The sequence below is a fragment of the Arvicola amphibius genome, chromosome 1 (genome assembly GCF_903992535.2).
Source record: "Arvicola amphibius chromosome 1, mArvAmp1.2, whole genome shotgun sequence".
NCBI classification, from domain to species: Eukaryota; Metazoa; Chordata; class Mammalia; order Rodentia; family Cricetidae; genus Arvicola; species Arvicola amphibius.
In genome coordinates this window covers 99,858,645-99,882,698 of record NC_052047.1, presented here as the reverse complement: position 1 = coordinate 99,882,698, position 24,054 = coordinate 99,858,645, and the positions used below count along the sequence as shown (strand labels likewise).

At 58.4% G+C, this 24,054-nt stretch overlaps 2 protein-coding genes across 5 annotated transcripts; one reads left to right on the top strand and one right to left on the bottom strand.

Annotated features, from left to right (window-relative positions):
- Positions 1–502: 502 nt before the first annotated feature.
- Stk11 (serine/threonine kinase 11) lies at positions 503–14,761 on the top strand. Of its 4 annotated transcripts, none has more exons than XM_038328491.1 (10): positions 503–1,596; positions 8,618–8,701; positions 9,343–9,432; positions 9,911–10,043; positions 10,111–10,247; positions 10,495–10,622; positions 11,060–11,117; positions 11,948–12,144; positions 13,894–14,095; positions 14,315–14,761. In XM_038328491.1, exons 1-10 carry the CDS (start codon positions 1,307–1,309, stop codon positions 14,625–14,627), a joined length of 1,632 nt encoding a protein of 543 aa, XP_038184419.1. In that variant the 5' UTR covers positions 503–1,306; the 3' UTR covers positions 14,628–14,761. The 4 variants fall into 4 exon arrangements, with proteins under 4 accessions (XP_038184419.1, XP_038184454.1, XP_038184444.1 ...); XM_038328516.1 differs by having other exon boundaries at positions 505–1,596; positions 13,889–14,095; positions 14,315–14,451; XM_038328526.1 differs by lacking the exons at positions 13,894–14,095; positions 14,315–14,761 and adding an exon at positions 12,407–12,987 and having other exon boundaries at positions 504–1,596.
- Positions 14,533–22,863, bottom strand: LOC119813295 (CACN subunit beta associated regulatory protein). The gene is made up of 10 exons (XM_038328539.1): positions 22,735–22,863; positions 20,984–21,083; positions 20,746–20,885; positions 20,578–20,642; positions 20,053–20,197; positions 19,035–19,206; positions 18,800–18,928; positions 18,388–18,601; positions 17,004–17,184; positions 14,533–16,265 (listed from the first exon to the last, which is right to left on the bottom strand). The coding sequence occupies exons 2-10, from the start codon at positions 21,074–21,076 to the stop codon at positions 15,314–15,316; spliced, it is 2,091 nt and encodes a 696-aa protein (XP_038184467.1). The 5' UTR covers positions 21,077–21,083; positions 22,735–22,863; the 3' UTR covers positions 14,533–15,313.
- Between the last annotated feature and the right edge of the window lie 1,191 nt (positions 22,864–24,054).

Below are 24,054 nucleotides of genomic sequence, written 5' to 3'. Positions count from 1 at the left end.
CTCCCTCTCTCTCTCTCCCTCTCCCCCTCCCTCCCTCCCTCCCTCTCTCTCTCTCTCTCTCTCTCTCTCTCTCCCCTCCTACTCTCGGCCGTTCCCCGCAAGGCGCAGACGGGAGCGAACCCTAAACCGAGCCCCGGAATTCCGAGGTCACCACCACAAGCCGTCGCCTTTGCTGACGGGCGTCTACAACAACCATTGAGAGAGAAGATCCCGCCCCCACACACTGGCGATGACCAATCCCACCTCTGGAGCCCCACTGAGGGGCGGGTCGCTCCCTTACAGTCGCTAGTTGGCTCTAATTCCCATTGACGGGCGTCTGAGTCGACCACTAAGAACGTAGATCTCGCTTTCTGGGGCGGAACCGAGCTGACATTGACCGCCCACAGGCTCCAAATAGGCCAATCCGCGTTGGGGATCGAGGAGGGGTCGAGGGGCGGGGCTTAAGGCTACAGCCAACGGCCGCGCACGTTAGGCCTGCGAGGGGGCGTGTCCGCCGTTGAGGCGTGCGACGACGGCGCGGCGCAGGGCGGTAAACAAGATGGCGGCGGCGTGTCGGTCTCGGAAAGGGGAGGCGGCTCACGGCGTCCGAGAGTGAGGCGCGCGCCGCGGAACGTGCCGCCGGCTTGGAGTTTTCCTCGCGGGCGGCATCTTCCTGCCCGGACTTCGATTTCCCCCCTCGCCGCTCCGGCCTCCTGCCTGTCGCGCGGCGGCTCGGCGGCGAGGGGGACGCGCCGCCCGGGGTGAGCTTCCCCCCGTCGGTCTCCGGAAGATTCCCTGCCCCGACTTCGGTGCCCGCGGCCTGCGGGTGTCCCGGTGCCCCGCGTCCGGGTGGAGTCGCGGAACTAAGGGGCCTCCCGGGGCGTCTGCGCGGGCCGGACATGGAAGGCTCGGACTGGCCTCGGTGCTGCCGCCTTGGGCGCCGGAGCGCGGGGCCCAAGTGGCGACCATGACCTAGCGGCCCGCGAGCCGCGACGGCGGACCGTCGCCTCCTTCCGAAGCAGCGTCCCCGGGGACCCGAGTTTGGGGGACGCGAGGGTTGGGGGCTCGTTAATTTTTTCATATTTTTATTCTTTTCTGCTCCGTGAACATCTAGAAGAAGGGGGGAAAAATCAAAAGTGAAGAATTGGCTCCCGCGAAGGGGACGTGGACCCGGTTGAGGGGACCGGGAGGTTTGGGGAGGTCGTTCTTTTTTCCCCTTTTTCTTTTTACTTCTTGAACATTTGGAAGAAGCGGGGGGGTGGGGTGGAATTCGAATTCGAAAAGAATTGACATCCCCGAAGGGGACGAGGACAAAGACTGGGCCAGGATGGACGTGGCGGACCCCCAGCCGCTGGGTCTGTTCCCAGAGGGCGAGCTGATGTCGGTGGGCATGGACACCTTCATCCACCGCATCGACTCCACCGAGGTGATCTACCAGCCGCGCCGCAAGCGCGCCAAGCTCATCGGCAAGTACCTGATGGGGGACCTGCTCGGGGAGGGCTCGTACGGCAAGGTGAAGGAGGTGCTGGACTCCGAGACCTTGTGCCGCAGGGCGGTCAAGATCCTCAAGAAGAAAAAGCTGCGCAGGATCCCCAATGGCGAGGCCAACGTCAAGAAGTAGGTGCCAAGGGCCTGGGGCCGGCTCGGGCGCTGCCTTGAGCTTTTGGGCGGCCGGTTCTTCTTCCTCTCTACTTCCTGGGTCTTCTCTTTTTTCCCCTTCTCATTTCCTTCCTACTTTTCCTCTCCCCTCCCTCCCACTGTCCATCTGTCTCCTCTATCCCTGAGCTTCCCCGCGTGCAGAGTGCTGGGGTAGCCCTCCAGACTGCCCTAAGGGGAGGTCGTGTGGCTGACTCCGCTTACCCAATCCACTTCTTTCGTCCGGGTCTTGGCGCTGGCCGAGCTTGGCTTCCTTGGCGGGCGTTGCCAGGCGAGTGGCTAGTTTGTTTACAGAGTCAGAGGGAACCCAAAAATAATGGTGAACACAGGCTGAGGGGGGAGGCAGGGGTAGGAGGTAACTAGCCAGTGTTGGCGTGGGTCCCTGCGGTGTCCTGCCTGGTTGGCGTCTCTGGGTTGTGGGGACTCTTGATCACTTGCTGGGCTTGGCGGAACTTGGGAAACTTCACCTACTGACTTCCAAGAAGGGGCCTTATCTTGGGGCCAGCACTGGCCGGACCTCTCTGCCTGACTGGTGACCTTGCCTGTGGTCCTGTCCCAGGAAAGGCTGGGAACTCCTTGTTTTTGTCAGCAGGACACTGCTCTTGAGTGGTACTCACGGGGAGGTGTGCACCCGGTTGGTGGCCTGGTCTAGCCTGAGACCTGCTTGGCTTCTTGTGTAGGAGTGGTCCTGGGCTGGTCGGGACTGGGGGGTGTTCCTCCAGGTGGGAGTGGCTTAGAGGCCAGAGACCTGAGCTGGGGAAAACCTGGTTCCAGATCACTGTCTTCCGAAGGTGGAGGTGCTGTAGTGCTCACCTCACTTCTGGGTGGTGCCTGCTGGTCTCCCGCGGCAAGCAGCCCCTCCTAGGTCTTCAGTCCCCCTTTGCCTTCAGGGCCCTTAGGGGCCCACTGTGTCTGACTGGACCTTGGCTTGAGGTCAGCAGCACTCCGTGTCCGCATGGCACACCTGTGTGTTGTCTCCGCCTGTGATTGAGGGCTCCACGCTGCTTCAGGTTGTGGCTTGCAGAGCCAGGTGGGTTCAGGTGAGAGAAATTGGTTCATAGGTCTAAAATGGCTCCACCTTAGTTAGTGGGGAGGCATGTGAGTGACAGGTGTCATGAGTGAGCTCAGAGGGACATTGGAGTTTACTGAAGGCCACCAGCTCCTAGATTGCTAGATTGCTTTAAGGAGTTTGGACTGTTCCTCAGGAATGGGAATTGGTCTGGGCAGGTAGGCACACACCTGTCATCCTGATGCTGGAGAGACTGAGGCAGAAGGATTGCTTCAGATTTTAGACCAGCCAGGGATGCTAGCAAAACCTGTTCTCATAAGGGAAACTGGGCTTGGCAAGACAGCTCAGTAGGTGAAGGCCCTGGAGCCCGCACAGTGAAAGCAAACACAGCTTCCACGTGTATTCTATGGTACATGCATATACACACAAGACAAAAGCCAGGAGAAACTGAGGCCAGAGTTGCAGACTGTCTGGCAAACTGCCCTGTACCTAGAGCCTCACATGGCATGACCCAAGGCCAGGTGTCTGCGATGGAGTGCTGGTGTAGCCCTGTTGCCTAAGTGTCTTGTGTTGCAGGAACCTTGCGGCTGTGGGCGCCTGCCTGTATGAACCACAGTCACAGCCTGCAAGGGGCAGCTTGGCTGACAGCTGGCCCTTTCAGAAAGGCCCCTTTGTTTTCAGGAGCTTAATAAACTCCACTCAAGTTGTCTCTCATGGTGAAGTGTCCAGAACCTTCTTACCCAGTCTGCGTGCAAAGCTTTCTCTTTCCAGTAGGACACTATGCATGCCTGCCAAGGCGCCTCCTTTGGGAAGGCTGCAGAGACCTTCTCAGTGTGCTATGGGTGCCTTGCCCTAACTTACTGTGGGACTTCATGTGGGTGTGGCCCCTGGGTTGGAGCCTTGCTGCCCTTTGCTTGTGAATGGAGGTACTTGTGAGACGTGCCCTCAGGGATGGTTGAGGAAGCCACCCCACCCCCATGTGGCACAGACAGGACTCTTCCAAAGCCAGGTCTTGGCAGTTGGACCATGCTTAGCCAAGCTGCATGTCCTTTGCAAAGTGCCTGGCCACCAGCTCTCCTTGGGGACAGAAAGCACCTGCTTGTTCAGAGTGGTCTGTGCTGACTGGCGGCTGACCACTTGGGATGGGAGGGTGGGCAGTGCGCTCAACTGTTGAGTGTTGCCGCCCTGTCCAGCTGGCGGCTCTCCAGGGACAATCGGAGGCCACCCCATGGTGACTGGCGGGCCCTACCACGGGAACTGCACCTAGTTGGAATGCTAGCGAGGTGGGAAGCAGAGCCCCGGGGCTTTGTCGGCTTCCAACCTTGAGCTCACACAGCATTGAGAGCACACTTGACAAGCTGCTCCCACTGTCTGCCTGAGGAGCCATGCTGTGAGGAGGCCTGTGTACCTTCACCTACACCATGGCCTCCTATGGGTCACTTCCTGTGTGAATTTGTGCACATGTGTGTATGTACATGTAGAAGTTACAGGTCAGCCACAGGCGTTCTCTCTCCAGTGCAGTCCTCCTTATTTCAGACTGTGACCTGGAGCCAGGTGACTAGGCTGATGTGCGCACAGTGTGCACCGCCACAGTCAGGTCTTTCTGGGTGTTGGAGGATCAAACTCAGGCCCTTGTGCTTCTTGTCAAGATTTACTGTCTTAGCCGGGCAGTGGTGGCACAAGCCTTTAATCCTAGCACTTGGGAGGCAAAGGCAGGTGGTTCAATGTGAGTTCGAGGCCAGCCTGATCTACAGAGTGAGTTCCAAGGCAGCCAGGGCTAAATATAGAAACCCTGTTTAGAAAAACAAAACAAACAAAAAGATTTACCATCTCAGGCCAGGCAGTGGTGGTGCACGCCTTTCATCTCAGCACTTGGGAGAGACAGGTGGATCTGTGAGTTTGAGGCCAGCCTGGTTTACAGAGTGAGTTCCAGGACAGCCAAGACTGTTTAACAGAGAAACCCTGTCTTGAATAAACAAACAAACAAAGATTTACTATCTCCCCAATCCGCTGTTAGCCACTTTTCTCTTCAAGGAAGTGATACTTTAAGAGAGGGAGCCTTGTTGGTCCACAGAGCCAGTGCTGGGCAGTCAGCACACTGGACTATGGGTGGAGTGCTCTGGGCATCTGCTGCGGCTGTGGAGGACACTGCACCTCTTGTGCTTACTGCCTCTCCTTCCTCCTTCAGGGCTGCTGCCCTGTCACTGCTCCGCTCCCTGGGGGCCTAGTTCACCTGGTGTTGGGATGCCTGTGGCTGAGGTCCTGCTGTTTGTCAGCTCTAGCAAGTTTGTGGTCTCAGCTTTGGATAGTTAGCCAGAGAGCAGGACTATGCATCCTGCCTGGGCCTTGCCTAAGCTGCCCAAGAGGAACTGGGTGGGACCTAGCGGAAGGCACTTCCTCCCCTGCATGTACACACACACACACACATACACACACACACACCCGTGCTCAGCTTGCTTCCTGTCTGCTCTCCTGCCACTGCTCAACCAGCTTCTCTTAGCTGTCATTTTCTGTTATGTCTGAGCAGGGGCTTTCTCTGTAGCCCAGACTGACCTGGAGCTGCCTCTGCTTTACTCTAGACTACTGGTGTGTGTGCATCACCATGCCCACTTCCTTCTCCTTTCCTACTTTTCTTGGTTACTTAACAAGAAACACTGAACATGGGGTGGGTGGCACTAAGCCCTGCAGCTCTGGGGGTAGGAGGAGCTTGCAGCCAGAGGGCGGGGCCTTTGCTTTGCCTGAATCTCCCTGGGCCTTCAGGTTGCCTCCTGCCCTCAAGTACTTTCCTGTGGGTAGGAGTGGTTGCTGGGGGCTGGCTTGGTTATGGCCTTAGGCATTAGATCAAGGAGCCTCTTACAGGCAGTAAGCTTTTTTTTTATTAAAAATTTATAACCTGGCAGTAGTGACGCACTCCTTTAATCCCAGCACTTGGGAGGCCGAGGCAGGTGGATCTCTCTGAGTTCAAGGCCAACCTGGTCTACAGAGTGAGATACAGGACAGGCTCCAAAGCCACACAGAGAAACCCTGTCTTGAAAAACGGAAAAACAGCCGGGCGGTGGTGGCGCACGCCTTTAATCCCAGCACTCCGGAGGCAGAGGCAGGCGGATCTCTGTGAGTTCGAGGCCAGCCTGGTCTACAAGAGCTAGTTCCAGGACAGGCTCTAAAAAAGCTACAGAGAAACCCTGTCTCGAAAAACCAAAAAAAAAAAAAAAAAAAAAAAAACGAAAAAACAAAAAGAAAAACTTTATGTCCATGAGTGTTTTTCCCATGTGTTGTGCTCCTAATGCATACAGTACCTGGAGAAACCAAGAGAATCTCATACCTCCTGGAACTTGAGTTCCATGTGGTGGTGAGCTGCTGTGTAGGTGCCAGGAATTGAACCTGGGTTACCGGAAGCCATCTCTCCACCCTTAGTTATTTGAAAGTGTTTTGCTATGAGTGTAGCTCAGGGTGGCCTCAAACTCATGGTGTAGGCTGCAGAGCAGGGTGCCCTGGTCAGGAGACTGAGGGGAAGTTGGAACATGTTAAGTTGACTGAAGTCACAGGAAGAGTGCTGGGGTCCAGTGACCTGCAAGCACACACCCCACAGATGACACCAAGCCCAGGAACTTGATGGACCTTTGGAGGTCAGGTTCTTAGTGCTAGGGGTCTTGAGGACGTTGGTGAAGCTACTTGATCCCTGAGAAGGAGCCTCCTCGTTTTGCTGTACATAATCCGCAGTGGGCGTATGCTCAAGACTCAAGACTGGAGGGGTGCTACCAGTGCTCACCCCAGGCCCTGCAGAGCCAGGCTGGTGGTGGCTCATTGCTGCCCTTGCAGGTGTGCTCTGTTAGCTGGAAATGGGATGGGGCTCCAGGAGGGCTCAACTGGAGACTGTTGGGTGCACAGTGCATATATGTCATGGCCTGAGTTGGGGCTACTGGACAAGGGCTGGAGCTACAGCCACTGTGTGGTACAGGGGGATGTTGGAGAGCAGTGGCTGTCTCATCACTGGGGAAGCTCTAGGTGTGGAGAATGTGGAGGACTTGGCCCAGCACCAGATTCCCCCAGGAAGAGCATGGCCTGTGCGCGGTGCCTAGAAAGGAGGGTTTCAGCTGCAGAGAGGCATTGTGGCCGGCCTCCGCAAGGCAGCTGATGCTATATCCAGAAAGGTGGAATGTTGCCAGCCTTTATTGGTTTGTGCACATGCATATGCATGTGTGCATGTATGTATGTGTGTGTACCAGCTGCTGGCCTAACCTCTATTGAAGGGTGACCCCAAGCCTGAACTGGGGGTGCTGTCCTGTCCTGGGAGCTCATGGCCTCATGCTTGGGCCTCCGCTTCTCACTTCTTCCTTCTGTGGCCGTGTTGTGCACAGCACCCAGGAGATTGTATGTCCAGGTGGGCTGTCTTGATTGGAGCATTGGCGTCTGTCACAGTGGTACCCACTGATGTGCTGGGTATGGCATCTGCTTCCGCTCTCACCTTCCTAATGGGCTTTAAGCCCTGCCTTTGTAACAGCCCTGCTGTGGTGTGCGGGGGTCAGGGTGGGAGCCTTGATTCTAAAGCGACAGTGACTGCCTGAACTCAGTGTGGAAGTGGGGAGCTAGGGTCTGGTGGTTGGGTCATGCTACATCTCAGCACTGGTCCAGACATATTGAAATAGCTTCTTGGGAATCCCAAAACCGAGTGTTGTGGCTTTCTAACACCAGTGCCCTCTGGCTGTGCATCCAACCTGTGTGGTTTCTCTTTTATGTTTGTGGCCCTTGGAGATAGAAAGTGTACTAGGACTGAGCTCCAGGACCTCTTGTACCATGTTGAAGAAGGACAGTTGTGTCTCACTGGCCTCATCATGCCCCTCGAGGCCCTGAGTGTCCATCAGGCTAGGAACACAGAACAGCTCCATAAATAGCATTGCCAGCCTGAGTGGGCACTGTTGAATTTGGACCCGGGGTGAAAGCATGTCACTCAACAGCGCGTCTGCTCCCAAGGCCCCTCCACACCAAGCCTGTGACTGGAACAGAGCATAGGAGGAATGCCCAGTGGACTCTCTAGGAAGAGTTCTGGAAGAGGTGGGGCAGCCTAGGGAGCAGCGGGTGCTTCCACCCTGCTGAACTTGTTGGTGAGGGTACAAACCAAACTGGAGAGGAGACTCGTGCTTTCCTCACTCCTTGACGGCATGGCAGCCTCAAGGAGACTGTGCATAGTGTAGCTGTCCCCACTGTCTAGTTCCACAGCATTCCCTCACTCCAGAGACAGCCCCCATGAGCCATCCACCCTAGCCATACTCTTGGGCCCCAGCAAACCCTTTTGCCTCTGGATTCACTTGTTCTGTGAAGGCACACCCTGTGTGGCCTTTTGTGCCTGGGTCTCTCATAGGGCATGATTGACAGGCGTCAGAGCCTTGTTTCTATTCACACCGGTATGATGCTTCATTATGTGTCTTATCAATGTGTGGACCCTGGCCTGTGCCTTTTGGTTGCTGGGGGCGTTTGTGTGTGAGACTGTGATGGGTGCCGTGTATGCACGTGGTGGTGGAACTTCTGGTGTTGGGGTGCTGTGTTACTGTCTAGGCATCAGACCTGAGCTAAGGGGAGCCTCTGTGACTGGCTGGTGGCTCCCATTGTTGCACAGTGGTTCTCATGTGGGGCCAGTGTTTTCCTCGCTGGCACCATGGTGGCCGTTCCTGCTGCTGCCAGTCTCTGAACTTTCCTTCAGCCCAGCTGGGGGGATATCCAGGTCATGAGGTGGAATAGTGCTTGGGAGAAGCTCTTGTGGCCCTGTCGTAGCTCATTAGGTGCTGAGCCTTTGTCACTTGACATGGGGCTTTGCTTTTATGAAGCAGTCTCAGTGTCCTGATGGTCCCTGGGATGGAGCCAGGTGTTAAAGGCAAGCAGGAGACTTGACGCCCACTCCCACCCCATGTCCAGTGTGTTCCCAGATGGGCAGCTTCACAGCAGGCAAGGCCGGCTGAGCAGTGTCCTCTGTTACAGGGAGATCCAGCTGCTGCGGCGGCTGCGGCACCGGAATGTGATTCAGCTGGTGGACGTGCTGTACAATGAGGAGAAGCAGAAGATATATCCTGTGGGGTGGAGCGGGGTGAGGTGGTCCCTGTGTGTGGTAGGGAGTGGAAACCCTTTATAGCCAGACCTCTGACTGCAGCTCAGTTCGTGTGTTGTCCTGTGATGCCTGGCAACTTAGCAGACAGGGTGAGCGGGGCGTGAAGCTCCTAACCTATGCCAGTCTGGTCTGGCCACTGTGGTTAGAGCTGGGCACGATCTCGGGTTTCTGGAGCCTACATGCATTGGCACTGCCTCCGTTCTAATGGTTTCCCTTGCTGCCCCTTCCCAGGGTAGAGCTTGCACCGCCTGCTCTGCATCTGGGCAGTCCTGGGAGCACATGGAGAGCCGAGTGCCCTGTAGTTGGCTGCAGCCCAGACTCCCAGGCACCCCTTCCACTCTGGGGCGATGAGTAGACATCCCATTTCTGGTCCATTTGTATGCTATGCTGACTCCATGTGGACCAAGGTAGTGCAGTGGCCCTGTGGACTCTGAGTACTGGTAGGAGCAGGAGCAGTCTGCTGACCCAGCAGGGCCCTGCACCCTCAGCAGTGTCTGCAGTGTCTCAGTTGTCATCGGGTTTCAGGGCATCCCAGACCACTCTTGCTAGGAGCAGGGCTCCTGGAGCCTGGCGTGTGCTGCTTTCCTTAGCACCCTACGTATATGGTGATGGAGTACTGCGTGTGTGGCATGCAGGAGATGCTGGACAGTGTGCCGGAGAAGCGCTTCCCTGTGTGCCAGGCCCATGGGTGAGTGCCCTGCTAGGTGCAGGAGGAGCAGCCAACACTTTCTGTGGCACTTGTCAGCCACATTGTCAGTAAAACCCAGATGTTTCTGGGCCCCCACTTTTCAGCCCAGCCAGTGTGCTTGGGGTCACCTTCCTATTAGGCCCTGTGGGCCCACTGCCCTGTGGAGCCTGACTCTGAGGCCTGGCCATCTCTCCTAGTCTCAGCAGAGTTACGATCCCTTGGTTGACACAGAATCAAGGGAAGGGGAAGAGGTTAAGCCAGAGGGGAGGCTTGGTACCCTGGGCCTAGGCAGTGTCTGTAGTTGCCCCATGTAATTTCTAATGGGCCTTCTGACTATCATGTCTGTTACCTGAACCCCAAACGCCTGTTCCCTTGTGGGCTAGGCCTCGTGACTCTACCAAATTGCACAGCAGGCTTGTGTAGGCATTGTGATATGGGCTGAGACCCTGTGGGGCCTGAGCCGGTCCCACCCATTCAGGTACTTTCGCCAGCTGATTGACGGCCTGGAGTACCTACACAGCCAGGGCATTGTGCACAAGGACATCAAGCCGGGCAACCTGCTGCTCACCACCAACGGCACGCTCAAGATCTCCGACCTGGGTGTTGCCGAGGTAGGCACCGTGTGCAGGGCTCCTGGGCTACTTCTCCTGAGCACCCCTGACTCTCACTGCCCTCCAGGCCCTGCACCCCTTTGCTGTGGATGACACCTGCCGGACAAGCCAGGGCTCCCCAGCCTTCCAGCCACCCGAGATCGCCAATGGACTTGACACCTTCTCAGGTTTCAAGGTGGACATCTGGTCAGCTGGGGTCACACTGTAAGTGTTTTAGACCCTGTAGCAGATGGGGAGCTGAGAGTTTTCTTTAGTGTTCTTGGGCCTCTTTGTCCACGGTGATCAGCAAGTTGGATATTCCAGGTCTATGGATATGCTTCCCCTCGACCCCACCCCACAGGGTGGGTGTAGGTGCTGTGGCCGCTCATCTACCAGTTAACATTGATCCTTCTGGGAGTTGGGCACCTGGTCTCTGGTGTGGCCAGCACTGATTCTGTCCTCCTATGTTAAGCTACAACATCACCACGGGCCTGTACCCATTCGAGGGAGACAATATCTACAAGCTGTTTGAGAACATCGGGAGAGGGGACTTCACCATCCCTTGCGACTGCGGCCCACCACTTTCTGACCTGCTCCGAGGTGGGCATCTTCCTAGTGACTGTGGGTTACCTGCATGCCAGGACAGCCAGAGACAGAGCCTCTGGTCTGTGGAGGGGTCCGGAGTCGGCGGGACTCTCCTGCAGCTCCTAGGTGGCCCGAGATGGCAATGGGGTGGGGCCAGTGGCCTTCCTTGACTAATAGAACAGTCGCTGTCAGCTGGCACTGGAGGTCTCGAGGATTGTCTCCCTGGCTTCTGCACAGAGAATGCAGGGGTCTTGTGTGTCCTGGGCTGTACAGCAGGTGGCACTGGCGTCAGCTTTGATGGCCCCATCCATGAGGGTCTTGGTGCTATGCCCAGGCTGCCTGCTGCTGTCTCACTGGGGCCTAGGAAGGCCAGTAGGATGGATGGTGGGGTAGGGTGGGGCTGTGGCACGGGGAAGGCAGGCACCCATTCCACTGACCCTTCTGTGGTACAGGGATGTTGGAGTATGAGCCAGCCAAAAGGTTCTCCATCCGACAGATCAGGCAGCACAGGTAAGCGCTTCCCTTGCCGTGTCTACCTGCTGGGGTCTGAGTGCACATGAGAGCAATGGTTGCAGATGCTGGGTGGTCACGGAAGCCAGGGGAAGTGCTGTGTGAGCTTGGGGTCTGCAGGTTGCTGGCTCTGCCTCCCTCCTGGCGCCCAGTGCAGGCAGGGGTGAAGTCCCCCAGCACCACCCTATCCCAGGCTCCCTCCCTCTGCTGCCTGTTGAGGTGTGCAGGCAGGGGTGCAGCAGTTCCTCCATGGTGGGAGGATGTGGCAGTAGATGGGAAAGAGCATAGCGGGTGTGTCACTCTGGACCCCAGCTGGCCATTAACCTGTGGAGCCTGACCATCTCGGCATGGGAGTGCAGCCAGGGAGGCCAGCAGGAGGCAGGAAGGCTATGGAGCCTCCATCCTGTTCTTTACTACTCTGTTGGTGGGAACCCTGTGTCCAAGGTGGCCTGTGGGCTCTGCCCCTGCCAGTTGTCTCCAGGGCTTTTGCCACCTCCATGCTGGGCTGAGACTAATTCAGCAGGGTGTTCCCTAGGGAGGGCTTTCAGCCTGTCTCTGTTTGATATAAGTGGGACTATAGGTGCACGGCCTTGATTGTCCACCCTAGTCTGAGGAGCTGTGGTTGCCATCAGTGGGCAGTGGTTTCTGGGGTATTAGTGTGAGTGCACATGTGAGGATCCCTGAACTCCTCGCTGAGACCTCAGCATGTAGCACCCACAAGGGCAGCCATGGGGTGTTTGGGCTGTGGTAGGTCTCATTTTCTATGAGGTGTCAAATGTTCTCACCAAGGGCCCAGTACTGATGGCTCTATTGCACCTGGACTTTTGCAGCTGGTTCCGGAAGAAACACCCGTTGGCTGAAGCACTGGTGCCCATCCCCCCGAGCCCAGACACTAAGGACCGTTGGCGCAGTATGACAGTGGTGCCCTACCTGGAAGACTTGCATGGCCGTGCCGACGAGGACGAGGATGAGGACTTGTTTGACATTGAGGATGGCATCATCTACACCCAGGACTTCACGGTGCCCGGTGAGTTGGCTCAGCTTGGGTCACCCTGGAGCTGGTGCCTTTGTGCTCTCTGGGGCTTGTCCTTTCCCTTGTCCAGTCTGACCTGAGCCATCCTTGGCTGCGGCATTGCATTCTGGGCTAGCGAAGGGCTCCCTGGCTACAAGTTGTGGCAGGAGAAGACCCTGGAGGGCAGTGGGCTGGTGCCCTCAGACAGCCATGTGAGGGAGGGGCCAGTGGCCCTCAGTCCTCGCCATGCCTGACCTTATGTCGCCTTCTTCCCCAGGTGTCGAGGAGGCGGCCGAGGCAGGGCTTAGCGAGGATGCATGCGACACATGCATGTGGAAGAGCCAGGGCGCAGGCCTTCCTGGAGAGGAGCCCGAGGAGGGCTTCGAGGCCTTAGTGTAGCTCCCTGGCTGCTGCCCTGCCCATGTCCTCCATAAAGCTTTGTCCACTGTGTCTGCAGGTGGATGCTTGCCGCGACTGCCCTTCCCTGTCACTACCCTGGCAGGCTTCCTACCAGGGTACCAAAAAACACACCAGGTTCAAGGCCTGAGCCAGGCCCTCAGCACCAAGGTTACCACTGGCTAGATAGAGCTCTGAGGGCCCTTCTCCTTGTGCCCCTTAAGCCAGCCCTACTGGAAGGCATCTCCTGGCCCTTCAAACAGTTGTGTGTGGGAGGGTCAGGCCCCTGGACCCCTGGTGTCCCTGTAGCAATTGAGGGTTCAGGAAGCAGTACCAGCTGGGACCCTGGGTCCGGTATGGACCCTAGCTACAGTCGCTTTCGAGATTCACAGTCCTCCTAATAGCATCTTCTGTTCAGATAGCGAGGGCCCCGTCACCCTGAGCCCTTGTCTGGAATGTGTATTAGCTGAGGGCTGATGCCTGATGCCTGGCAGGACCTCCATGGGAGCTCATCAGTGGGGGAGGGATGCACTTAGGATGCTGACTGCATCTTTGGGACCCTCAGGGAGGCTGTGGTTTGAAAGAAGGCAAGGCTATGGGGGTCTGGGGATATTGCCTTGTGTCTGGGTGGCCAGTGGGGCCCACGTGTCACCTGGAATGGTGCTGTGCAGTGGCAGTACCTAAGGACAGCTCTGCAGGACAAGGGGGCTTCTACCTACCCAGTGCCTTGTGGGGAGGGGTTTCCTGCTACAGAGCCACCGTACCTCATGCCTCAGTCTAGCCCAGAGTGAGAGCCAGGGTGGGTGCTGCCAGTCTCCAGTCTTGGCAGAATCAGAGGTTTTGGAAGGAAGGACTCTGGATACAGGAGGGGCGGGGGGGGGGGCGCTGTTGGGTTCCCATAGTAACATCTCAAACACCTGGTGGCTATGCAGTTACATGCTAGAGACTGCCCACTTGTTGAGGAACTTTGGGAGAGGTGACTTATCCCCACTGTGATGACAGGCCAGCAGAGAAAGCTAGACCTGTAGCCCCCAGCTGGACAGTGTCCCCATGCTCAGCACAGCTAGTAGCCCCCCAGGCTGAGTGCTTCATCTCCATGGGCCTGTTGTGGGTCCAGAGCCTGACTCACTCGGAGAGCTCTGTGAGCTGATGCTTGGGCTATCCTGGCTAGACAGGCAGGTGAGCATGGGTGTGCTTCAGGGGGCCAGGGCAGACCGCTGGAAAGGCTGGGCCTGGCTGCACAGGCCTTTGGAGCCACTGAGGGATGGCACTAGAAGCTAGAAAGCATAGCCTGACCAGCCTCTGGCGCAGTCAGGGCTGGCCAGGTCCCTTGGCTCAAGCCATACCTGCCATCTTCCCGCAGGACAGGTCGTGGAAGAGGAAGTGGGTCAAAATGGACAGACCCGCAGCCTGCCCAAAGCTGTGTGTGTAAATGGCACAGAGCCCCAGCTCAGCAGCAAGGTGAAGCCAGAAGGCCGACCCGGCACCTTCAACCCTGCTCGCAAGTCGTGCTCCAGCAACAAGATCCGCCGACTCTCAGCCTGCAAGCAGCAGTGACTGCAGCCTGCAGGTGGGCGCAAGGCCAGGAAGGATCAAGAAAGACCGGCTTGGTGCTCAGTGGTTGTCTGCTGTGCTCCTGGCTCTTCCCTTGGGGCAGGGCTCCACTGGTCCCATGGGGTGAGGTTTGGTGACTGAGACCACAGCCCTTACCAGTCATGATTGTACCAATGGTAGTGTCTACCTCCCTGCAGAGGCTAGGTACTGAGTAACCTCTTCTACCTACCTGCAGTGTGTCACCAGGATTACCGGGCATGTGCCCAGCAAGGCTGCGGTTCTCGGCCCACCCATGTGGACTGGGCATTGGAGCCGAGGGTGGACCACTGCCCCAGAAAGCACTTTATGTCGAGACCACTGGCCGGCCTCGCCCGCATGCCACCCCGCAAGCCTCGCTGTCTTTGGGTTGGGTTTTTTTGTTGTTGTTGTTGTTGCTTTTTTTTTTTTTTTTTTTTTTAATAAAACAAGTGGATTTGAGCTGTGGCTGTGAGGGTGTTTGGAGCAGGCGGGGCACGGGGTGGCCTGCAGAAAAAACCCAGAGCGAGTGAATATGCAGAGACATTTATGATCAACCAGACAACACAACTACCCACACAGGGCACAGGGCAGGGAGTGGGCAGGCTCTCAAGGCGAGGCTGCCCTACATTTTGGCAATAAATAAAGCTTGGGAAACTTGAAGCTGCCGCCTGGGCTGTTCTGTCCGCGTGTCCAAAGCCCAAGGCTCTTGGGGAGGAATGGGACAAGGTGGGGCCTGTGCACATGCTGAGAGCGGGATAGGCGGTTATTGCTTGGAGAGGGAGGGTACGGCCCGCTGCAAGAGCGCACACCATGGTGAGGTAAATGGATTTGGGGCAGCGAGCTCCTCAATTCTCTGCCCCAAGGTCCCTTCCCCTCCAGTAGGTTCACGCAAGTGTATGGCAGGCAATGGTATCACCAGCACGTGTTCACTAATGGAGGGAACCTGCTTCACCCGCCTCTGTAGCCATGGCTGGGTGCCATGGTCGGACATATAAGGACTCGAGAGTCCGAATGCTTTATCCACCCTGCAGCTGAGCCGGGGTCCTGGAGCCTCGACCTCTGAAGGCCACTGCGACCCGCTAAGTGATGGGACACTGCATGTGTGCAGTTTGAATCGGGCTGCGTGCGCATCACGGCAACCCCAGGTTTCTGCAATCCGCAGCGGCCCCATGTGCCACCAGGGAAGCTGCCGAGAGGTGGGTGGAGTACACAGAGCTTAGGCCGGGCTGTGGTCGGGAGACGTGGGGGCAGCAGCAGCGACAATCAGCACCGGGGAGGAGGTGACTGGCTCAGGGAGACGGGGAGAAAAGAGTCTATCGTCGAGGCTGACTGCCAACTTGTCCAGCAGCGCCCCGGCGGGCTCGACGCACAGCCCGGAGCCTGGGCAACCACCGCTTCCGCCGCCAGGCTCCTCCTCGATGACAGGAATGGACAGGTCATCACCTGTGGTCTGCAGTGCTCGGCCTTCAGGAGGACAATCGACGCTGTCACCACGGCGCAAGGGCGCACGCGCAGGACGGACTGCCCCTGGGGGTGTGGCCGCGCGTGCGCCACCCGGGTCGCTGTGCTGCCGGCCTCTCTGTTGCCACTGTTTACGAGCGTGGGCGTGAGGATGCGCCCGTGCGCGATGGCGTGGCGCGTCATCGAAATGTGGGTCGTGGCGCAGGAACTCGTGGAAAAGTGCGTCCGTCTTCTCGTCGATGCTGTAATCGCGGCGAGGCCTGCGCGGCCAGGCTCGCGGGCTGCGGGTTGGAGCGGGAAGTTCGGAGGCTTCATCACCTGCACCTCGGCCCTCGATGCTCGCATACCCACTGTCCATCTGCAGCAGGCGGCGAGCCTCGCCGTCCTTAGGCCGCAGAGCAGGTGGAGACTCCAGTGGGGGAGGGAAGGCAGGTGCTGGGCCGCCACCCCCGGAGCCCGATCCTGAGCTGTCGCCGCTGCGCACTGAGTCGCGGTCATTGCCGCTGCTGCTGTGGTCCGATGCAGTGGCTGCATTTAGCTCGAGGGAGGTACGAAGGCTCCACAGGTCACGGTAGCTGCACTGTGCATGCTCGGCGTCCTGCGCTTGCTGTGGGTCCTGCTGCTGCGCATGCTCGGGCCCCAAACTGATGCTGTGCTCCGGAGGAGTCTCGGGGCTTGCTCCTCCCGCTGCCTCAGACGCCTCTAGCCTGCAAGGCCAGGCCCACGTGGTCAGAGCCTGCAGGCCTTGCCCTGCCCTGCCAGGCCACACGTTTGTGCATTAGGGACTATGGACATGGAGGAACCCTCATGGAGCCTGGGCCACTCCTAGATACATTCTCTTGATGTGCAAGGGGACCTAAGGGAATGGACCCTGAACTAGACTCCAACCTCTTCCTACATGGTTACTTCACCCATTGGTCATGGGATGGTAGGGCCAGGTGTGAATCACAGAAGCCAAGAGTCACCCCAAGTTTGCCTCTGTCTGTATCCTACTGGTTTTAGCATTTGGGAGTTTTGCTTTTGGGTTGGAGAGGGAGGTTGCTTCTGATAGAAGCAATCACCAAGGCTTGTGTGAGGGGTCAGGCCACTTAGCAGGAGTACAGGTAGGCAGAAGGGTTGCTGGGACAACTGAGGAGCCTTTCAGGCCTCGGAGTCTGCCACAAATTGGCAGGGTCAGGGTAGGCCCAAGCCCGCTGCCCTGCTCTGGTGGATGTCCCATCTTGGAGACCTTGGAGCCATCAACTGCCCACCTACCCTTACCCAAGCTTTCCCTGTTTCCCTCCTTCTCCGGTCTGCGCTGGAGAGGTGGCCCCCATGAAGTGGCCAGTGTGACTCGAGTTCGTGTCCACAGGGCCAGGAGGGCAGTCCCTGGGCCACCTAGGGGGGATGGGGCAGGGCAGGGGCCCACCGGCCCACCCTTAGCATGTCTACCTACTGAAAAATACCTGCCGAGAGTGGGGGGCGGGCTGGCAGGGCTGGCCAGAAAGGGGCGGGGGGGTGGGAAGGCCACCGAATCGCCTGCGCTGGCAATGTATTGAATGAAGTCAGCATGGGGGGCATCCCCCTCTTGCTCCATGCTCTCACTGGCTGCCCGCTGCCGTTGAAAGTGGTGCCGCTTAGGGGAACCTGCAGGGGAGGGGGAGGACGGTAGTCGGTCAGTCGAAGAAACTGAGGCAGAGGGCATATGTGTCCAGGTGTCCAGGCCTCGGGAAAGCAGTCCAGACAGAACACCCTGGCTGGACAGGTATGGCCAGGAGAAAGGACAGCCAGTGGCTAGCACAACCCAGTTCTTGCTGAAGCAGCAGGCACAGCAGGGGAGCTGGAGTTGTTAGGGCCAGGAAGGAGAGAAGGTGCCACCTACACGCTGTGCCCTGGCCTAGGAAGCTTGAAGGGAAACTGCCCCAGCTCCTGGCTAGTAGCCAAGATCTTCCCCAAATGGAACTGGCAGTGGGCAGACCTCCAGGTGGGCTGGGAGCCACCCACCAAACAGGTTGGGGTTAGCACCCAGACCCTGCTCCCACAGTGGTGTCTGGAAAGGGAGGGGTGTGCCCCTCTGCCATTTAGAACCACCCTTCCCTCCCCACAGGGAAGCCAGTGCCTGGGAGCCACTGCCACCCAGGCAAAGCCCGAATGTCCTCCCTACAGTGAGCAACCCTGGATCCTGGGGCTATGAATAGCTTTTACCAAAGCAAAATCCGTATTCATCTGCACACGAAAGTCACTTCCTACAGCAGAGGTTGAGATGGGACAATGTGGCCACAAAAGCCCAAACTGTTAACTGTCCAGGGCCTTATCAAAGTGCACAGGGATTAGCTGGGTAGTTGTGTGTCTGTGATCCCCTGCACTCGGGAGGGTTGCCCCCGGAGTTCAAGGTCTGTCTGGGCCACACAGTCTCTCAACAAACAGCCATTCACAGATCCTAGAATTAGCGCAATACTGTCCCCCCACCTTTTTTTTTTTTTTTTTTTTTTGAGGCAGGCTCTCATGTAGTCATGTAGCCAAGGGTAGCCTCAAGCCTACTACGTAGCTGAGGCTAGCTCTGAATTACTGTCTTCCTCCTTAGTGCCGACGTGGTACTGGAGGCAGAAGCCAGGGCCTTGCCCACTGCAGACCCTGTGACTGTTCTAATCAGGCCAAAGGACTGGTAGAGGCCCAGGGGAGCACCTTACCAGTGCACACACGCCCTGGGAATGTGGGGTGAACACTCAGCCTCGGGTCACAAGTTACAGGATGGTCATCTGCCTCGGAGACGACATGCAGGCCCTGGGAATCCTGCCCATTTGCCAGGCCTCCACCCAGATGGCCCCTGGTCACTCTGGGGTGCCTTACCTCTCGTGTCCAGACTGGACGCTCTCTGGCTGGACTCCAGCTTCCATTTCTTGACTTTGAAGTAGGGGCTTGCCCCATCCAGGCTGGCATGGCGGCGTAGCCGTGTGAAGAATTGCAGCACGGTGCCTGGCCCCGAGGAGCCTGTGCCCATCTCCCCAGGTGCTGCCTCAGGCCCAGGCCCGGCAGCCTTGGCACCCCGGGCACCTGCATCTAACTGGGGAACGTGGGGGAGGCAGGAACGATTGTCAGGCAGGGAGTCCCCCCCAGGTCCCCACTAAGCCTGTGGTCACCCTTCTAGCTTCCTCTCAGGCCGGCTCCGCCCTCCTGGACCCTGTCTAGTTCTCTTCCCTGGGCTGGAGCGGAGCTGAGCACCCTTCCCACCAGCCTGACTCTTACAGGGGACCCTCCTCACCGAGGTACCCTCCCCAGAGTCGCTGGAGCCAGAGGGGCTGATCTCCGAGAAGTCCACAGAGTTGTAGGGATCACCTGGCAGGGCGGAGCTGGGACCCACTGAGTGGCCAGTGAGGGCCTTCCCGGGGGGCTGTGAGATAGAGGGATTGAGAGAGGACAAGTAGGTGAGGGGAGGGCCCACTTCCCCCACCCCAGCCGGCCAGGACGAGGACCAGGGCTGCAGCACTGACCCTTACCTGGAAAATAGCCAAGCTGTCTTTGGGGGTGGTAGCTGGGTGGGGTGTGGCCACTGAGCTGGCCTCGCCCGGGTCACACTCATGGATAGTAGCGATCTTGAGGGGCGGTAGGTGGAGGTGGGTGAGACGGGCATTCTTGAGGTGGTGGAAGTCCCCCTCTGTCAGGGTATACCTATGTTGGGGGACCCCCGACAATCAGCTCTTGGCAGTCCTTAGCGGAACATCTATCTTACCATCTACTCCCCATTCAAGGATGACTTTGAACTTCTGATTCTCTTGCCTCCACCTGTCTACCAGGTACTGGGACCACTGCTTGTTTACTTTTCTAGACGGGGTCTCTCTGTGTAGGCCAGGCTGGCCTTGAACTCACAGAGCACCCTCTGCCTCTGTCTCCTGCCACACTCAACATCCCCCTTTTGGGCTTTTGTTTGTTTTTGTTCTTTGAGGTACCACTCTCAAGCCTTGGCTGGCCTTGAACTTCACAGCAATCCTCCTGCCTCTGCTGGCCACAGGCAGGCAATACAGGCACACACTACCATACCTGGCGTTTCCCTTTGAAGGCAGGTCTTGAAATGCATGGACCCATGCCAGCCATGGTTCTTTCTATGTGGGCCAGTCAGGCCTCAGATTTGCAGCAATCAGAGCTGGAGCAATGGCTCAGGCGTTAATAGCACCTACTACTCTTGCAAACGACCTGAGTTGGGTTTCCAGGTCCCATATTGGGTTACTCAGAACCACCTGTAATTCTAGCCCCAGGGAGATCTGACGCCCTCTTCTGGCCTCTATGGACACTTGCAGCGCCGTGTACATAAACACACAGAAACACATAAATAAACATTTAAAAATAACTCCGGTAATCCTCCTGCCTCAGTCTGCAGTGTGCTCAACACATTAACCAGAGCTGATACCTTAATATCGATACTTACTCTCTACTACCTCCCTGCCAGCCCATACCAAAACTGAGCCAGGGTCCCCAGCTTTCAGCACCAAGCTGTGACCTCCCCCTGGCTTCCCTCACCGGCGGCCCTTGTCCTGAGCCTTGCGGCTCTGTTCAAACAGGGCAGCCTCATTGAAGGACACGCGGCGGCCGGTGGAGCTGGTGGCTAGGAAGCGTTCTGTCTCCGTGTCCTGGCTCTCGGGGTCTTCCCCCCTGCAGTCGGGGTCTGTGAGGAGAGTCAAGAGAGGGTGGGCCCCGGGTGGGCCGCGCGTGTCTTGCTGCCAGGCAGGCTGCTGGGCAGGGGTGGGTCGGGAGGGGGTCGCGGGCCGAGTGAGGGCAGGACAGGGCGGGCTGGGCGGGGCGGCGGGCACTCGCTCATCCGCTCACACACTCACTCGCTCTCAGCACGCGCCTGTGCGCACCTACGCCTGGGCGTTAAGGAAACAGAGATGAGTCGGACTCGAACTGCGCCCAGTCTGGTGGGGGAGACAGACAGACAGACCGTCAGGCGGCCCGAGGGGGCGGGCAGGGGGCCGAGGGGCGGGGTGCGGCGGGAGGCACGTTCGAGTGCAGCTAAGGATGCTGCGGACCACGCGGGCCCCTCACCTTGTATAGGGTGGGTGCCGTTGTCCAGGTAAGTAGTGGTGGTCTTCTCTGCTTCTTCCATGGCCCTGAGTAAGAAAGGTGAGGAGTGAGCAGTGATGGGCATCCCCACTTGTGGGGCTCTGTAGGCACCACCTGGGCGTGTCACAAAGAGGTTCCCTGGGCATGCACCTGTTGAAGCGCTGGTGCACCTCCCAGCAGCGTTTGCAGAGCAGAAGAACGCCAGACAGCACAACCAGCGTGCCCCCGATGAACAGCGACATCACCACCACCAGCAGTACATAGTTGTCCAAGATGGGGTCGGGCTCCGCCTGAGGGGAGTGGGTCAGGTGCACGGGATGGGATGTGTCAGGGCTCCAGGGCTCCTTTCTATCCCACCCCACCCCCACTTCCAGGAGTCACCACCCACCGTGGGGCGACCGGTAGTATTGTCCCACGAAGTCGTCATGGCAACCGTGGCGGTGGTAGTGGCCTCTGTGGCCATGGTGGCCGTGGGCTGCATTTTGAGGCTACAGGTAGGGCATAGAGTCAGCTCAGGTTCAGCTCTGCCAGCCCCTCCCCACAGGAGCCCCTGAAGTCAGCCCCCATCATCCCCGTGCAAGAGCAGCAGCTGCCGTCACTGGGGTGACTCATGGACAGGTGGGGCAATGTGAGCCACACCCCCCCCCACACACACACCCACTCCCTAGGGCGCCTGGAGCCAGGGCTTTTTTCCCAGGACCTCTCTTTCGCCATCTTTATCACATAGAAGGTGGCATTGCGCGCGTGCGCAGGAGTGAGTGCATGCGTGTGTGTGTGTGTGTGTGTGTGTGTGTGTGTGTGTACAAGTGGCTCTCCTACATCCCAGCCACCTCCCTGGCTGGCCGGTGCGGCCGGCCCAGCAAGGTAGCCCAGCCATGCCCAGGAAAGGGAAATCACCCTTGGAAGAAGGGGACATTAAGTCCCAGAGTACATTCAGTCCAGATCCCAGGTGTCCTTCGGGTCTCAGAGTCTTATGGGACAGAAAAGGAATTGAAGGCAGCGCACCTGAGGGAGGGGCTGCACCAGTGACCCCCCACACACACCCAAGTCACGACTCCAGAGGGAATGGTCCCCATGCCCCACAGTGGTGGGAGTGGAAAGGACAAAAGACACTCATCTGTTCCTGGCCTGAAAAATCTGGTTCCCATGGCGACGGTACGCAGGGCCGCGCCGGGGGGCGGGTTGCCAGGCAGAGGGAGGCGGGCGGGGGCGCGGGGGAGGCCGCCCGCAGGGGCGCCCCGAGCCGCGGCCATGATGGTTCCTCTGCCAGGAGCGTGGGGAAACTGAGGCTAGGGCACGTTTCGGGTTGGGGTGGGGAGCAACATTCAGGAAGGGGCTGCTCAAAATTCCACCTGACTCAGTCAGGGAATGGAGATGATTCTGGGGTGTCAGGAGCCGCTCTGGCTAGCCATCCCTAGTTCCCACACCGAGCGTGAGCACGCAAATACCTAACCCCATCGAAAAAGAGCTCGCAGGCTCCAGCGTCGCCAGTGCTTTAGGACTGGACGGCAAGGAAATTGGGGGGGGGGAGACGTAGACCCAGATAAAACAACTGTGCTCCCCCCCCCGTGAGGTTACGTGTCCTCAGCGCTCCGGGGCTGAGAACGGCAGGCCACAATTTTGGCCGGCGGCAAGGGGCGCTAAAGTAGGTCGGGCAATGAATTCAGGCTGTGGGGGCGGGGGGGCACGGTAAGGATGGTGATGGGAGTGACGGGAAGATGGTGGAGACCCAAGGCGAATAAGGCAGAGTCATGAGGGCCAGCGAAGACGCCAGCCTAGACAAGGGGTCCCTATAGGAAGCCCCCCACCCCCGCAGTAGGATAGGGTGCGAGACAGCGCAGAGGACCGGATGCCAGGTTCATGCGGATCCAGGAGGCCAAGGCGACACTGCCCTCGCTCTGTTACTAGGGTAAACTGAGGCCGAGGGCCGGCATGGGCGGGCTCCCTCTCCGGCAACCGACTGTGCGCGGGGTGCAGGGCGGCTCAAGCCTTTCCCACTCTCCGCTCCCTCCCCGAAGCCACGCGCGATCAGGACTGGTGGGTCAGGGCGGGCCCGGGAGTTGGTCGCCATCCCCTGGCCGCGCGCATCCGCCCGCCCGTCCCCGCCCGGCCCTGTGCGCCAGGGCCCGCCGCGCCTACCTCAGCGCCGGGGCGTGCGGCCCATGGGCGGCGGGAGGGCGGGTGGCGGATGCACGGCGCTCCCGGTTGGCTCTGGAGCTCGGTGGCCGCGGAGCCGGCGGAGAATTTATGAATGGAGAGCGCGGAGCGCGGAGGAGGTGTGCGAGAGAGGAGGGGCAGCGCACGTGACTGCGTTGGCGGTGCGCCCGCTCAGGCCCCTGGCTCGGTGCACCGGGTAGTCGCCCGGTCCCGCAGCCTGACCGCCCCCGCCGCTCTCGCCGCCGCGTCTGGCTCGCTGTGCGCTGGCCACCGCCTCCCCTTCCCTTCTGGCGGGGGCGGGGGGCGGAGCCTGAGCTCCCGGCGCCCCCTCTCGCGGCCGGGCGGCCCCGCCTCCCCGCACCGCTGCACGACTCAGCTTACCTGGTGCAGCAGTGCGTGGGCGCACTGCGTCCTTCCCCCTCCCCTAACACTGAGTATCTCAAGTCTGGGGGACCCTAGGCTCTCTAGTTTCTCACCTGCCACTCGGGTGCTCAATTCCAGTATGTAGATCCCCGTAGTCTACAAGCCATGAGGTCTATGTACATTTTTCTCCCACACGCCTGGCTTCTTTCCCCTACACCCCAGATATCCAATGATACCCACACAGCTCAGAACTTGCACCCAAAACTGGTTGTGATGATGCACACCTGCATCTGGGAGATGAAATCAAGTGAATCAGGAGTGCAAGGCTGATCAAACGACACAGAATTCTAGGCCAGGTTGAGATGCCTGAGAACCTTTCTCAACCAAAAGAAGTGTGTGGTGCGATAGCGCAGCAGACAAGGGTGCCTGCCGCCAAGCCCAAGCACCTGTGGTCCATCCCTGGGTTCCACAGGGTAAGAATCCCTACTCCCACAAGTTGTCTTTTGACATCCGAATATTTGCCGCCTCCTTGCCCACTAACTAAATGAATGTATTAAGAATTTTAACTTGCATCTATAGAGGTCTGTAATGGAATGACCCATTCCAGACAATCCCTTGCAACCAATTATCTTTTCTTCCTGTTGATGCTCGGGTTCCAACCCAGGATCTGTCCCATTCTAAGAGCCCACGCTCCCAGGTCCTACCTGTGATGCCTCACAGGCAAGCAAGAGTCTGTCTTGTAGGTGGGCGCCTTACACTGATCTCTGGGACACCAGCCTCCTCTGATTTAGTGAAGGGTATCGACGCAGGGATTCACTCAGGACCGCAGGCTTGTCTGCAAGTCACTATGTAGATAGAGCAGGCTGCCTCTTAAGCTCAGCTGTGTCACCGCTCCCGAATGTTTGTAATACTAAATTCTCTATGTGTGTGCGTCGTGTG

Bases quoted from the DNA above. Each gene is read 5' to 3' on its own strand.
- Stk11 (XM_038328491.1), top strand. From the start codon at position 1,307: ATGGACGTGGCGGACCCCCAGCCGCTGGGTCTGTTCCCAGAGGGCGAG. The intron at 9,433-9,910 runs GTGAGTGCCCTG...CCACCCATTCAG, and splicing joins CCTGTGTGCCAGGCCCATGG to GTACTTTCGCCAGCTGATTG. The intron at 14,096-14,314 runs GTGGGCGCAAGG...ACCTACCTGCAG, and splicing joins GCAGTGACTGCAGCCTGCAG to TGTGTCACCAGGATTACCGG.
- LOC119813295 (XM_038328539.1), bottom strand. From the start codon at position 21,076: ATGCAGCCCACGGCCACCATGGCCACAGAGGCCACTACCACCGCCACG. The intron at 20,198-20,577 runs GTGAGGGGCCCG...CTCTCCTCACAG, and splicing joins CGGCACCCACCCTATACAAG to ACCCCGACTGCAGGGGGGAA. The intron at 17,185-18,387 runs GTAAGGCACCCC...CCTCCCCTGCAG, and splicing joins GTCCAGTCTGGACACGAGAG to GTTCCCCTAAGCGGCACCAC.